General features: G+C 42.9%; 1 protein-coding gene across 4 annotated transcripts in view; it reads left to right on the forward strand.

The window, feature by feature from the left end:
• The window catches only part of tafa1 (TAFA chemokine like family member 1), a 389094-nt gene that overhangs the window by 356492 nt on the left and 15765 nt on the right, over positions 1-16837 (forward strand). For 3 of the 4 annotated variants that reach the window (XM_033036675.1, XM_033036674.1, XM_033036671.1), the window contains 2 exons: positions 1243-1367; positions 2238-2714. In XM_033036675.1, coding sequence (XP_032892566.1) covers positions 1243-1367; positions 2238-2258 — 146 coding nt within the window. In that variant the 3' untranslated portion in view covers positions 2259-2714. Of the gene's footprint in view, positions 1-1242; positions 1368-2237; positions 2715-16837 lie in introns of those variants that run through there. The other variant, XM_033036672.1, reaches the window with a different exon arrangement.

Consider the following 16837-nt stretch of genomic DNA (forward strand, 5'->3'; position numbering starts at 1 on the left):
ACGGTGAAGTGCCCTATATATTTATTTCATGTCCCCGGGGAGTAAGACATGACACACATTATATACAAAACCCCCTTTCACTAGTCTATTGTTTAGCATGGATTTGATGCACTATATTAAGGTGGCTCACTATGAAACAGTATCCTCAGTACAAATTCTACCTAATGCCGAATAAACTTCAGGTAAGTATACACTGTTGACACAAGAGTAGAGAAAATGAGCTCGGCAAACTTTAACTCTGTGATTTAAAGAATGCAAATGATCCTGTCTGATGGAACTGTTTGGTAGATGTTTAAGGACCCGCATACTCACATTTGATAAGATGATGGAAGCACTTAGAAATTAGATAGATGCTTTGGTTTCGTTTAGTTTAGAGATACAGCTCGAAAACAGGCCCTTTGGCCCACCGAGTCCGCGACGACCAGCGATCCCTGCACACTAATACTATCCTACACACACTTAGGACAATTTACACTTTTCAGAAGCCAACTAATTTACAAACCTGTATGAGTTGGAATATGGGAGGAAACTGGAGCACCCGGAGAAAACCCACGCAGGTCACGGGGAGAATGTACAAAATCCGTACAAACAGCACCCGTTGCCAGGATTGAACCCGCATCTCTGCCATTGTAAGGTGGCGCCACTGTGCTGCACAGATGCGTTAAATGTTAAACATTGATGTCTGAAGAAAGGTCTCGACCCGAAACATCTCCTATTCCTTTTCTCCAATCTAACCTGCAGTGTTACTCCGGCTTTTTGTGTCTATCTTTGCATTAAATATTTCTCTTTTTTTGCAGCATAACAGAGACAGAACTGTGCAAAACTGGGAACACTAATTACGTTGGCTGTTGTTTTTTTTAATTTAAATGCTTTTCTGGCTTCTTCTTCTTGCGTTTGAGGCAGCAGAATTCAGCTGCAGCAGGGTGATGCCATCCGGTTCGACATCCGTAGGTGCCCGCCCTAAAAAGGGCGCATGCTCCGGGTTTGCGCCGAACTGCGGCGACTGAGCTGCTGTCTCTGTTTGTTGTCGTCCACCTGACCGAGGTCAGTTGACAGGGCTCACCACGGGGAGGTCGACAACATGAGCCTTAGTACTACCATTAGATTAATTTTTGAGGCTTCTCAAAAAATTATGTGAAGACGACTGTTTAAAACAAGAGTGTAGCTTATTGTAGAGTAAAATTCTCCCTTGTAAAATGATTCCGTCACTCACTTTTCAAACCGCTCTGTGATTTTCCAAAGCTTCCATTGTTATTGGGAAATGGTGGTGCGAGATGGAACCTTGTGTAGAAGGAGAGGAATGCAAAACGTTACCGGATAATTCAGGATGGATGTGTGCTTCTGGCAACAGAGTCAAAACCACAAAGGTAAGAATCCCCGGCTCTTCATTTAGATCACGTATCAAACTTGCAGGCACGTATCGTCAGAAAGTGAACATCTTAATTCATTTGAATAAAAATTGGAATAATGCCATTGTTGGCACAACTATATAATTTCTTCTTTCAAACTTCTCAGGTAGGATCATTTGCTTACTAACATTAAATGAGTGCAAGTGTTTTGGCCGAGATTATTTTCAGTTTCGAAGAAACCTAATGTGTGGATGAATGTGTACAGTGGATAATGTTCAACTGATTGTTTGTCACTGGTGACTTCTTACACTTTTAGTTTAGTTTAGTTTATTGTCAAGTGTGCCGAGATATAGTGAAAAGCTTTTAGTTGCTGGCAAACCAGTTGCGTCCACAGTCTACAGATTCGTGGTAAAAGGAATAAAGTCCAGTAAAGTCCGATTAAAGATAGTCTGAGGGTCTTGAATGTGGTAGATTGTCACATGTATTGAGATACAATGAAAAGCTTCTGTTGCGTGCTATCCAGTCAGCAGAAAGAAAATACATGATTACAATCGAGCCATTTACAGTGTATAGATACATGATAAGGGAATAATGTTTAGTGCAAGGTAAAGTCAGCATTGTCCAATCAAGGATAGTCTGAGGGTCATCAAGGAGTTAGACAGTAGTTCTGGTTGCGGTAGGATGGTTCAGTTGCCTGATAACAGCCGGGATGAAACTGTCCCTGAATCTGGAGGTGTGCGTTTTCATACTTCTGCATCTATTGCTTGATGGGAGAGGGGAGAAGAGGGAGTGACTGGGGTGTGACTGGTCCTTGATAATGCTGGACCTTGATTAGACTTCTTCCCGTGCCGTCCCTTGTAAGAATGCCATCCACTTTCTCCATTTCAGCTACATCTGCTGTCAGGTTGAGGTCTTCCACTCCAGGACGTCTGAAAAGTCCACACCTCTTTCAGGAAACATGGCTGTCCTTCTGCTGTGGATACTGGAGCCCTTACCCGCGTTTTCTCCCTTTCCTGGACTTCTGCTCTCGCCTTCCCTTCTCAAAAAGAACGAGAATTGAGTTCCACGGAGTCGCAAGGAGGTGCAGACGCTGGACACTTGAGCAAATCAGAAAGTGGTGGAGAAACACGGCAGGTCAAGCAGCATCTGTGGGGAGAATGGACAGACGATGTATTGGTTTGGGTTCCCTCGTCCTCAGTTTTCACACTTCCAGCATCTGCATTCAGCTCATCATCCTTCTTATTTTCCACCAGCTACAATACGAAACCACCGCTAACCAACTCTATCCCGCCCCACACCTCGCTGTTTAGTTTAGAGATACAGCGCGGAAACAGGCCCTTCAGCCCACTGGGTCCGCGCCGACCAGTGATCTCCGCTCATTAACACTATCCTACACACACTAGGGACAATTTTTACATTTACCAAGCCAATTTACATACATACCCGCACGTCTTTGGAGTGTGGGAGGAAACCAAAGATCTCGGAGAAAACCCACGCAGGTCACGGGGAGAACGTACTTTCAACTTACAGACAGAACGTACACACTACTGACAGATCGAACTGGGGTCTCCGGCGATGCAAGCGCTGTCAGGCAGCAACTCTATTGCTGAGCCTCCGTGTCGCCCTGTCTTCCACAAGGACCCCTCTCTCGTTGACTCCGTGATCTGCTAACCCCTTCCCAACCCTCTTTGACTCCTAGCACTGAATCAGTCTGAAGAAGGGTTCCGACCCGAAACGACATCTATTCTTTTTCTCCAGAAATGTTGCCTAACCCGCAGAGTTACTCCAGCATTTTGTGTCTATCGCACACACTTGGGGGCAATTTTACTTTCCTTGTTTCGTTCATTGGTGTTTCTGTGAGTTGTAGGATACTCCACTCACAGAAAACTGACAGAAAACTGGTTGGATGTGGTTTAGAAACTTAGAAACATAAAAAATAGGCGCAGGAGTAGGCCATTTGGCCCTTCGAGCCAGCACCACCATTCAATATGATCATGGCTGATCATCCTAAATCAGTACCCTGTTCCTGCTTTGCCCCCATATCCCTTCCAGATTCCACATATTATTATTCTGCTTGTGAATAAAAAGCCCATAAACATAGGATTCCATATCTTCTAGCAGTAAAAAGGCATTTTAGTTCATATTCCCTTCTGTTCTCATCACAGCCATACATACCTTATGAGCGATGCATATGTTATACGGAATTCCCCTCTTAATTAAGCAGAGTGGAATGATATCTGCAGCCATTTCTGATTTAAAGCATCGCGACTTTCTAATAGAGGTGTGATCAGAAAATTTATTCATAGAAAAAATAGATTTTCAATATACAGGTACTTGATTTATTTTCAGCATTGTGGTGTTAATCCAAAGATTAATAATATACATTGTGGTAACCAGTTATTATAGAAAACTCCAGTTTCCTGATAGGAGTTTCAAGTTATTAATCTGCCTGAATTTTGTCTGCAAAGATTTTTTCATCGTTTATTTTATTTCCAATTGAATATAATAATTTTGGCCAGCTTCTGATCCGCTTCCTTACTTCTTTACACTAACCATTCCTGTTCCTGTTTTGATAACGAAGTATAATTATTTGTTGTACAGTCTTTCTTTGTGCATTTCCTTCAGGACACTCGTTTGTCTAAAGTTCAAGTCTACGTTACCAGGTTACGTTCAATCATTCCTCTTCCATTGGCATCAGTATTGGTGTGTAGGAAGGAACTGCAGATGCTGGTTTAAACCGAATCTGGTCTGAAGAAGGGTCTCGACCTGAAACATCACCCGTTCCTACTCCCTCCAGAGATGCTGCCTGTCTCGCTGAGTTACTCCAGCATTTTGTGTCTGTCTATTGGTAGTGGTATTGGTTTATCATTGCCATGTGTACCGAGATACAGTGTATGATAAGGGAATAACGTTTAGTGCAAGTAATCCGCCTCACAGTGCAGCTACGATTTTTTTTGCCACACCGGCAGTTTACAGAAATGAATTGACGCAGCAGATCAGATGATTTGAGCAGAAGGCCACTTGTCTATTTTCTCTCCACATTTTTTTCACTGCTCTGTTTTATGTCTGTTCAAATTTTTCACCCACATGCCTGCACAACACATCCTTGATACAGCCTGCAATATTTATGGTGCAACATAGTGGAACGCATTATTGTGAAAGGAGCAGTGTTCCAAATGCTGCATTTGTCCAAAACAAAGACCAAGGGCATTCCTTCCCTGTTGCATTTCTAACCGAAAAAAACCCATACTGATCCTCTTGTGTATATTGTTTTTAATTATTGTCCACAATACCAGGACATTTCCTGAAAGGAAAATAAGTCCATGCAAACCACACCTCATGAAACTATTACACTAAGTCCATACAGTAAACCCCCGTTTTTATGGACCTCTTGATGATGATATTTGGTTCTAGGATCCAGGCTGGACTACCGATGACAGCCCGCACCGCCACACTCCTGGCCGCTTCCACCCCCTGCCACCATCACCACCGGCCAACACAGCCTCGTCAGCCACTTCCAAGACGCTGCCACCACCGCCGACCCTTACTTGCACTCCGGGCCCTGACCAATGCCACCGCCAATGCTCACATCTCCCATCAACTCACCGTGATTCCTGGCCCAGTTCCGGACCGAGAGTCTGAAGAAGGGCCTCGACCGTAATCCTCACCTATCCACGTTCTCCAGGGATGCTGCCTGACCTGCTGAGTTACGCCAGCACTTCGTAAGCAGCATCAGCAGTTCTTTGTTTTCACTACTTATACAATGATACCCTGTAATTCCTTACTCAGTTACAGTGGGCAATAATGTACCCCCCCTCCCCCCACCCCTTACAGTCCATTAAGAACGGTCTCAACCCAAAACGACACCCATTCCTTCTCTCCAAAGATGCTGCCTTGTCCCGCTGAGTTAATCCAGCTTTTTGTGTCTTCCTTTGGTTTAAACTAGCATCTGCAGTTCCTTCCTACACATAATGAGAATTTATTGTGTACTCAGTAGTTTTGAATGCTTAGTGAATGTAACGATACATCAGAATTCATGGCTCCGTATTTTAAATATTAATGTAAACCTGTCCTGATCTGTGATTTCTGTCTCAGAGAATTTGTCATTGAAACTGAATTTTGCTACACCCAGCGCTGCAATATCAGGATAATCATCTCATTTAGATTCAGATTTGGTTTATGATTAGTTTATTATCATGCACACCAGAATGTAATGAAATTTCTTGTTCACGTGAAGCTCACAGTCAACAGTATATATGCCGTAAGACCATTACACGCGGATCAGAATTAGGCCATTCGGCCCATCGAGTCTACTCTGCCATTCAATCATGGCTGATCTATCTCTCCCTCCTAACCCCATTCCCCTGCCTTCAAACCCACAACCTTTGATTCCCTTCCTAATCAAGAATCTCTGCTTCAAAAACACCCAATATCTTGGCCTTCACGGCCATCTGTGGCAATGAATTCCACAGATCCACCACTCTCTAGCTAAAGAAATTCATCCTTATGTCCATTCTGGAGGCTGCGGTGTCTGGTTCTAGACCATCATGTTACTGGAAAGTTGTTGCCTTACAGCGCTAGAGATCCCTTTTCGATCTTGACTACGGGTGCTGTCTGTACGGAGTTTGGACGTTCTCCCTGTGACCACGTTGGTTTTCTTTTGTTCTTTTTTAAAAATTATTTATAATTATTTTTATTAGAAGCAATTGTACAAGAATAAAACATTCGGCATGTAAAATTATACAGTTATTATACAGCTTCAATTTCAACCTTTTAACCTGAAAATAAGGGAAAAGTGAAAAGATAGGACCCCTAGACTACCAAAGTAGTGTGGCCAAGGAGTGAATAAAGAAAGATATAAGAGAGGAAAAGAAAAAAAAGAAAAAAAAGTGGAGATATACCTGCCCCTCTTCCCCCCCCCCCCACACCCGCCCACCTTACCCAAACCCATAGTTGGATTTAAATCCAAAGTTGTGTTGCGCCTTACTATCCTTGTAAGAATTCGGTGAAGGGTGTCCATGTCTTGAAAAATTGATCTGGTTTTTCTGCCAAGACAAGCCTAACGTTGGTTTCCTCCCGGTGCTCCAGTTTCCTCTCGCACTCCAAAGATGTGCAGGTTTGTAGGTTAATTGGCTTGTGTGTAGGATAGAACTTGTGTATGGGTGATTGCTGGTCGGTGCCGAAGTGCCTGTTTCCAAGCTGTATCTCCACAAACTAAAATCTAAAAACCAAAAATAAAAACTGATAAGATTTGGTCATTAGTTGATTAAAAAAAAACATAACTCAAGCATGGGAATTATTACATAGAAGTTTATTTTATGTAGTATTTGTATTTTAGTGAAGATGCTTTTATTTAATTTTTATTAAGTATGTCCTGGTTTGGTAACAGCTCCATCCAAGACCGCAAGAAATTGCAGTAAATTGTGGACGCAGCCCAGACCATCACACAAACCTTCTCCCTTCTATTGACTCCATGTATACATCGCGCTGCCTCGGCAAGGCCAGCAGCATAATCAAAGGCAAGTCGCACCCTAGCCACTCCCTCTTCTCCCCTCTCCCATTGGGCAAAAGGTGCAGACCTGTGAAAACGCACACCTCCAGATTCAGGGACAGTTTCTTCCCAGCTGTTATCAGACAACTGAATCATCCTACCACAAGCAGAGAGCAGAACTACTATATACCTCTTTGGTGACTCTCGGGCTATACTTGATCGGACTTTGCTGGCTTTGCCTTGCACTAAACGTTATTCCCTTATCATGTATCTATACACTGTAAATGGCTTGTTTGTAATCATGTATTGTCTTTCAGCTGACTGGATAGTATGCAACAAAAACTTTTCACTGTACCTCGGTATGCGTGACAATAAACTAAACTGAAACTACAATGTTGTATATGTCTAAGACTTGCAAAAGTAAAAATCCATAAGATGGCCTTTACATGATAGAAATTCTGGGTAAAGATGCTGGAAAATGGCAAAATCAGGGCAATTTCCCACACAAAGTCCACAAAACTAATCAGAAATGGAAGAACTCAGTTTACAAATCAACTGTTTAATTTCAAGGCTTTACAAGTGCTGCACTAAGATAATACATGAAGTATTGAAAAATCATAGAAGGTGCAGAGAAGTTGCAGAAGAGGTTTACCAGAAGGATGGATGAGAGATATTAACTACAGGGAGATGATGGACAAACGGATTGTTTACTCTAGAACGGCAGAGGTTGAGGGGAGACCTGATAGAGATACAGTATATAAAATTACGAGAGGCATAGATAAGGTAGACAGTCGCAGGGTGGAAATCAAACACTAATGGCTATAACAAAGGCATGGGTCAAAGTTTAAAGGAGATGTGTGGAGCAAGTATTTTACACAGAAGGTAGCGAGTGCTTGGGGTGTTCTGCTAAGGATTGTGGTGGAGGCAGTCAGGATAGCAACATTTTAGAGGCTTTCAGATCGACACTTGTATATGCTGGGAATGGAGGGGTTTTGGATCATGTGCAGGCAGATGAGATTAGTTTAGCTTGACATTATGTTCGACACAGGCATAGTGGGCAGAAGGGCCTGTTCCTTTAGTTTTGTTTAGAGGTACAGCACGGAATCAGGCCCTTCGGCCCACCGAGGGCGGGCCGACCAACCATCCCCGTACACTAGCACTATCCTACACACTCTAGGGACAATTTACAATTTTACCAAAGCCAATTAACATACAAACCTGTACGTTCTTGGAGCATGGGCGGAAAACCGGCGCTCCTGGAGAAAACTCACGCAGGTCACCGGGAGAACGTACAAACTCCGTGCGGACAGCACCCGTAGTCAGGATCGAACCCGGGTCTCTGGCGCTGTAAGTCAGCAACTCTACCGCTGCGCCACCATGCCGACTCCTGCCAATACTTTTTTATGTTCAATGCTCACACCAAGTCCACTTGAACAGCATAATTTAAGATTTTGGGGATTTCTTTTTATCTCCACACGAACGATAACCTATCTCTTCACAGTTACTAGCAGGCCTCAGTTCTACTGCAAGCAGTCCCTGTGTTTTTCAATCGCTTTCAGCATTTGCTTTTCTCTTTCTACTAGGTTATCCATGTAAGATGTGACTAGTGTTTGATAGAAGGTCATAGATTCCCATCCATGTGTCTTTGATTCTTTTTCACTGAAATGCACTGCAGGAATGAAATAAACAGAATCTGCTCATAGTTGAGAATCTTCATACATCACACATAATTATTCAATAAATGATTCAAGATGCATGAAGGTAGATAAGTCTCCAAGGCCCGATCAGATATATCCAAGGGTATGTGGGAAGCTGATGAAGAAATTTAAGGAGTCCTGGCTGAGATATATGAATCATAGTTAGAACCTGGTGAGATACCAGAAGATTGGATAAGTTTTAGTTTAGTTTAGATTTTAGTTTAGAGATATAGCACAGAAACAGGCCCTTCGGCCCACCGAGTCCGTGCAGACCAGCGATCCCCATACACCAGCAATATCCAACACATTAGAGGCAATTTACAATCTTTACTGAAGCCAATTAGCCAACAAACCTGTATGTCTTTGGAGTGTGGGAGGAAACCGGAGCACGCGGAGAAAACCCACGCAGACAGGGGGAGTACGTACAAACTCCATAGAGACAGCGCCCGTAGTCAGGATAGAACCCGGATCCTGGACACTATAAGGCAGCAAATCTACTGCCACGCCACCGTTAGTGTACAGAGTGATCGCTTGGTGGGCTGAAGAGTCTGTTTCCACACTGTATCTCTAAAGTCTAAAGTAATTCTGTGGTATGAATGTTATTGAAGTAGATTCTGAGGGATAGGTATACATGCAGTTGGATAGACAGGGGTTGATTAGGGATAGTCAGCATGGTTTTGAACATGGGAGATGATGTCTCATGACTTTGAGTTTTTTGAAGAGGTTTAGTGAGGGCAGGGCCATAACATGTAGTCTGCATAGAATTCAACAAGCACAAGAGATTTTATACTTAGTTTTAGTTAGTTTAGAGATACAGCGCAGAAAGAGGCCCTTTGGCCCTACCAAGTCCGCACCAACCAACAATCAATGGTTCTATCCTACACATTAGGGACAATTTGTAGGAGCCTATTAACCTACAAACCTGTACGTCTTTGGAATGTGGGAGGAAACCGAAGCACCCGGAGAAATCCCATGCAGTCATAGGGAGAACGTGCAAACTCCGTACAGACAGCACCCGTAGTCCAGATCGTACCTGGGTCTCTGGCGCTGTAAGGCAGCAACTCTACCACTGCGCCACCGTGCCGCCCTACGAAATGAAAATAATTCCAAGTATATGTGTTTTCTTTATTCAGGAATAAAATACATTAAATTAATATAAACGTTTCCAAATTTATTACTGAGGATGTATTGTCTATTTTATAAGTATTTACATTTGTACTTAAGTCATTGATGGAAAATTCTTACTTTCAAATCTCCTGTATTTACAACGTGCTTTTCAGCAATCTGAGGACCGAGTATAGCAGAGATGTTTTATAATCTGGCATCTAACCTAACAAGGGAAGCACAACCAAGAGAAACAGTGTCTGGACAATGTTGTAGATGATTGGAATGCATTATGTACCGTGCATTACTTATGGGTGCTGCATTTAATTATTCAACACCAGATGCCAAAAATGCTCTGCAGAATATTTTCTTTGTGAACCACTGTTAGTTATCAGGTGCCTGTTATATTAGAAATACAAATTACTAATGAGGGATTGAAGAATTAGCACCAACAAGCAGCAGTGCAGAAACATTAATAAGGAACATTGCAGCCTTTGATGCAATGTTGGTGGTTTTTTTCCAGCTATTTTTTTAAGTACCACTATCTTGGATGTCAAGCAATTTTCACGAGCTTCAATGACAGCTTGTGGCAATGTTACACATTGAAAAAGACAATTAAAGGGGCTGTCCCACTCAGGCAATTTTTTTAGGCGCCGGGGTGTCACCTGTATGGTCGTGAGTAGTCTCCTCAGTCGCCCAAAGAGTCGTAGCGTCTTTCTGGTCGCCGCTGGATTTTCAACATGTTAAAATCGCCAGGTTATCGTGAGATATTTTTCACTGACACTACCTTTTCCAATGCACTTTTAATGTCATAAGCTAAGCAAATTAAACAATTGAAGGGGAAAGAATATTTATTTTAAGATTCGGTTAATGCAATTTTGATATTTGTACGTACAACATATTACAATCAATATTATAGCATTTTAGCATATTATAGGGGGGATCTTATAGAAACTTACAAAATTCTTAAGGGGTTGGACAGGCTAGATGCAGGAAGATTATTCCCGATGTTGGGGAAGTCCAGAACTAGGGGTCACAGTTTAAGAATAAGAGGGAAGTCTTTTAGGACCGAGATGAGAAAATCATTTTTTACACAGAGAGTGGTGAATCTGTGGAATTCTCTGCCTCAGAAGGTAGTTGAGGCCAGTTCATTGGCTATATTTAAGAGGGAGTTAGATGTGGCCCTTGTGGCTAAAGGGATCTGGGGGTATGGAGAGAAGGCAGGGATGGGATACTGAGTTGGATGATCAACCATGATCATATCGAATGGCGGTGCAGGCTCGAAGGGCCGAATGGCCTACTCCTGCACCTATTTTCTATGTTTCTATTTTCAAGTATCAACACATGCAGTATATTTTCAATATAAACCTCTATGGAGATTTAATGCTATGTTAACCTGATATAAGTAGCAGTATTCAAGAAGTGGATCGCACTAAGCGAATAAAATATGTAACATCAATCGGTTTGGTTGAAATTGCAACTAATAGAGGACACTAAATCAGACTCACTATCTGAAATCACACTGCAAATTGGCTAGCATAACCAAAATTAAGCTATTCATTAAGATAGAATATTGCACTTGCTGCAAAAATTGACTTTAATAATTGCATCTGCTGCATTGTGCTAAGAGAATACAATTTGATATTTTTAAATTGCTTCTCAGCTCTTTCATATAAGCTCGTGCCACTTGACTCTTCCAAGTAGTCTCCTTGTGTCCGTGGATTTCCTTTGTGCTAATACAGGCAGAAGCAAATGGTCGGAGATGGTGCAGAAATAGGGCATTCTTTGTTGAAGACTAAATTAAGTTTGCAGGTACGACAATGTACCAAGAGCCATATCACATGAAATAAACTAGTTCCAAGAATGTATCATGCAGCTATATAGGTAAAAACTAAGTGTATATATCACACCTTAGTTTTGAGATACAGCGTGCAAACAGGCCCTTCGGCCCACCGAGTCCGCGCCGACCAACAATCACCCCGCACACCAGCACTATCCTACATACTAGGGAATAATTTACAGAAGCCAATTAACCTACAAAACTTTGGAATGTGGGTGGAAACCGGAGCACCCAGAGAAACCCCATGCGGTCACAGGGAGAACGTGCAAACTCCGAACAGACAGCACCCGTAGTTAGAATCGAACCCGGGGCTGTGAGGCAACAACTGTGCCACTGTGCCACCCTACCAGGGAAGGGTATTTAAAATTCACTGCATGGAGTGAATGTGGAGATGTTGTTGCAATTAAAATATTACACCTGAGTGGTTTAGTATTTACATTTCCCTAAGGTTATAACTTAAACCAAATGATAATTTCCTTGATCTCTTCTTGTTCTCATTTAGCTGAACTTGACATCTTTGATGTAACCACCCCGACCACCAGTAGGTTACAGTAGGTTAGTTCCCTGGTTGGCCTCATTCACATCTGCTCAGACATCCTGTACTGCAATTGTTTCTGAATATAATTATACATGATGTACTCTGGACCACCATCTTCTTAACGTCACCTGCAGGCAACACCAACAGTTGAGACAATGATAAACAAAATTGGCTTTGGTACATTACTGGATGCCATGAATCAAATGGCAATTATTTTCCGTCTTCATGTTCTCTATCTTTGCATTTGTTTTCACACCACCTTGCACCCCCCCCCCCCCCCTCCCCACTCTCACACTGCCTCACAACGGGCACTTAACATTTCCTTTCACTGATGCAGAGTTTTGACACAAATCCCACACCGACCAACAGTCACCCATACGATAGTTCTATCCTACACACTAGAGACAATTTTACAGAAGCCAATTAACCCACAAACTTGCACGCCTTTGGAATGTGGGAGGAAACCGGGGCATCCAGAGAAAATCCATGCGGTTACAGGGAGAACGTGTAAACTCCATGACAGTGGTCAGGATTGAACCCGGGTCTCTGACGCTATAAGGCAGCGTCTCTATTGTGCCAAACTGTGCTGTGTGGCCTCTGTGTCGCCCTCCATGACCTTTAAACTCCAATGGTGAAAGTGCACTCACTGCAGATGTCTGTACACTCCCCGAGAGAGGCCATTTTAGCAATATTTGGAGTAGGCAAGTTTTGAAAAAGGTGGAGGAAGGAAATGCAGATGCTGGCTTGCACCAAAGAAGGACACAAAATGCTGGAGTAACTCAGTGGGTCAGGCAGCATCTCTGGAGAAAAGGAATAGGTGACGTTTTCGGGTCATACATTGGTGCTTGTGAATCATTTAATAATTGCTCTGGTTCTACAAAATGACATCTGCCCTTTAAGAAGCAACAAGCCTTATAATCAGTCTTTTACCCAGGTGGATAATTGAGATTGAAGGGTTTACAAAGGGATTATCCTACAGCTTTGCTGGAATGGAACGGGGCCATTTGACAGTCTGGATGTGTTTGAAGCTAAACCAATCTATTATTTAAATACTTGTGTATTAATTCAATACTTTGTGGTGGAAAGAATAGAGTGTATTGTTTCACTGAAGCATTGACGTTTTATCCTGCATCTAAATTTGTGCCATTTCCTCTTTGTGAAAATTATAAATTGAAATTCGCCCTCCAAAAATCTTTCTCTCGATATGAATGAAAACATATTTCTCTGCAATCATAATTCTAGAAGAAAAGGATAAATTCTTCATCTTATGAGGACTGTGATTTGGGCTTTCTTAGTGTTTGAATTACTATTAGTGCTCCTTATGCATCAAAGTTGCATAGGTCCCTGTCAAGGATTGGTGTCTCTGTTAATTGTTAGTTATTATCCCTAAATATTCATTACTGTTAAAACACAAAGTACATGTGCTATAACACCAGGATAAGTGCTCAACCAAGAAAACCACGCCAATGTCTAAGTTGTATCTAAACTACTTATACTCACCTATGCCACAGGGCAATAACTAACTTCATATTCAGCAATAAGCTATTTACACAATCCAACCTACAAGACCTCAACGGTGGACCAGGCAGACAAAGTTATCTTGAACGCAACGGCTGTGAAGGCGGATGAAGGCTGCAACAGATCTATCAGCTCCAACCATCTTGGTTCCCTTGCCATTGGAATGAATTGATTGAGTTGTGAAGGACCGTGTGCTTCTTGGAGCGCAACATCAAGTACACGTTAAACAAACACATGCACAGGCGTCTTCGTTCTGTGAGCTGCAAAGCCAGGATTGGACTCAGAAGCCACCTGAGAGTCCATAGAAACAACAGAACGTAGACCATCATCCTCGACATCGAGGGATAGCCACCACCACGATGATCTACATGTTAACAAGCACATGAGCCAGATGTTTAACCGATTTACAGAAGCCAATTATCAACCCACGCCGTCACAGGGAGAACGTGCAAACTCCGTTCAGACAGCACCAGTAGCCAGGATCGAACCCAGGTCTCTGGCGCTGTGAGGCAGCAACACCACCGCTGTGCCACTGTGCGATTTTAGCACAAGAGGGAACGGAAGGTGCAAAATGATCTGGAATAGAGAATTGAGCTTACCACGGCCTAATGATGTAATGATTTGTTCTCTGTCTGTCCAGCCAGATTGGAGCCTCTTGTATCCTCACGCCCATCTTCTTGGGCAGCTTACAACCCAGCGGTATGAATATTGATTTCTCTCACTTTAAGTAACCCTTGCCTTCCCTCTCTCTCCATCCCTCCCCCACCCTTGTTCTCTGACCAGTTCACTGTCCTCCTTATTAATATTATTGATTGTATGCCTCGTTGTCACCTTCCCCTCACCTCACAATGGTCCATTCTACATTTTCTTGATCATTGTCTGCTTTGATCTGTCATTTTCACATCTCACTCTTCCAAATATCTCTAGTCTCCCTCTCCCCGACACTCAGTTTGAAGAAGGCTCTCGACCCGAAACGCCACCCATTCCTTCTCTCCAAGAGATGCTGCCTGTCCCACTGAGTTACTCCAGCTTTTTGTGTCCGGCTTCGATGTGAACCAGCATCCGCAGTTCCTTCCTGCACCCTTCTTCTTCCTGCTGCAAAACACTAGTGAGCACAATCGATGAAGTGCAACAAAGATCGACAAAGTATCTTGAAACGTGCTGAGTTATTACAGATTGCAAGTTTCCTCCTGAGTTGTGCGAGCATCTGTTCCTCCGATCTTTAAGACCGCGGTCAGCAGTGAAGCTTCCACCACTCACTCATTATCGTTCGATCCATGGCTTGTACCAGTTGGTTAGAGGTTTGCCTTATCCCTCAGAAGCCAGTCTTTGGTTTGGCATGCTGTCCCTTATCTAAATACCCATCCTCTCTCTCTGTCTCTCTCTCTCTGCTTAATCCACATAGTGGTCATTGCCTCTTTGAGGTCTAGTTATGCAGAGCATTGGCTTCACAACCTGTCTATTTGGCATTCTGCTGGCTTATGAAAACAGTGGGCATGCCAACACATCTCCCTGTACGGGGACCTGAACAACTCGCATTACAATTGTGAACATGCATATCATTTTCTATATTCATAGCAACCCTGTATCCATAGCAACCTAATGGCAGGCATTACACAAGTGAATTTGGAGGCCTTATGATTAAACATGCAGTGCTGGTGTCACGGCAGCACGCAGGTGCAGCGGTAGAGGTGCTGCATTACAGCACCAGAGACCCGGGTTCTATCCTGACTACCGGTGCTGTCTTTACGGAGTTTGTACGTTCTCCCCGTGACCTGCGTGGGTTTTCTCCCGGTGCTCCAGTTTCTTCCCGCACTCTAAAGATGTGCAGGTTTGTAGGCTAATTGGCTTTGTAAAATTGTTAATTGTCCCTAGTGTGTGTGTAGGTCGGTGTTAGTGTGTGGGCATCGCTGGTCGGCATGGACTTGGTGGGCCGAAGGGCCAGTTTCTGCGCTGTACCTCTAAAAGGGTAAAGCAATCTGACGAAGGGTCTCAACACAAAATGTCACTTACCTGTGTCCTCCAGAGATGCTGCCTGACCCGCTGAATTACTCCAGCACTTTGTCGTTTTTTTTTTTTAAACCAGCATCTGCGGTTCCTTGTGTCTAACCTGTCTTCACTATGCAGATAAAATAGATGAGAGCCGGAAATTGTACTCTAATTGTCCGTTGTGTAAAGGTCTCCTTTCTTGCTGCCTGCTGTGTTTCCCTGTTGGCTGCTCAGTTTGGACCGTTGCTATAATAAACTGTAATTTCTCCAAACTGCGGAGGGCTGTGGTGAACGCTGACCTATCGGTATAACTACATTCTCTCTAGTGCAGTCCCCTTGAGGGCTTTGCTCAGTCATCAAAAAAAGATCTCTTGACCAGAACTAATTCTGATGAGACATTTTCCCAGTTTTCAAGACTTTGATTGACAATTTGTAAGAGCTGATTACTGCTGAAACCTCATTAATATACAAATCAGAGTAGTTGCTGACATGATTTGTCACTTCCATGCTGTTTCTGCTTGAAACTAAAAAGAAGTACTCTAATCAGAGATTCACAGCCACATTCCTATCATAAACCCATGGGTTCCACGCTAATGAATGTACCTGTATCTGTGTTCCATATTATTGTGTGTCTTATGATCCTGAGCTTTGGAAAAGAAAGGGACAAATATCTATCTATGAGACTTATGGGCAGCACAGAAGCACAGCGGTAGAGTTGCTACCTCACAGCGCCAGAGACCCATGTTCGATCCTGATTATTGATGCTGTCGGTACGTAGTTTGTACGTCCTCCCTGTGACCGAGTGGGTTTTCTCTGGGTGCTCCAGTTTCCTCCCACCTTCCAAAGATGTGCATGTTTGTAGGTTAATTGGCTTCTGTAAATTGTCCCTGGTGTTTGGGATAGAACTAGTGTACGGGCGATCGCTGGTCGAAGTGGGCTTGGTGTGCCGAAGGGCCCGTTTCCACACTGAATCCTCAAACTAAACTAAACCAAACTAGTAATTCGGCATCTTTAGAGTCAGTAAGATATATGTGAACATTCTTCATTGGAAAATTACGATTTTTCATTCTATTCATTGTAAAATTTTAATTATTTATTTTGTGGTTTTTTTCAAGCAGAATTGTTATTAATGTTCGGATGAAAATTCATGATTGAGAAAAATGCTGCATACATTTTAATCTAAAGTATAATCAAATGGCCATACAGTGTTGCTTTCCTTGCGTAGAAAAAGCTCCTGCATTCTCACCGTTACAAAATCCATCATGCTGTCTTTTGCTGCAGGCACTAAATGGCCTTTCTTCCACCCCTTCT

The sequence above is a fragment of the Amblyraja radiata genome, chromosome 18 (genome assembly GCF_010909765.2).
Source record: "Amblyraja radiata isolate CabotCenter1 chromosome 18, sAmbRad1.1.pri, whole genome shotgun sequence".
Classification (NCBI taxonomy): domain Eukaryota; kingdom Metazoa; phylum Chordata; class Chondrichthyes; order Rajiformes; family Rajidae; genus Amblyraja; species Amblyraja radiata.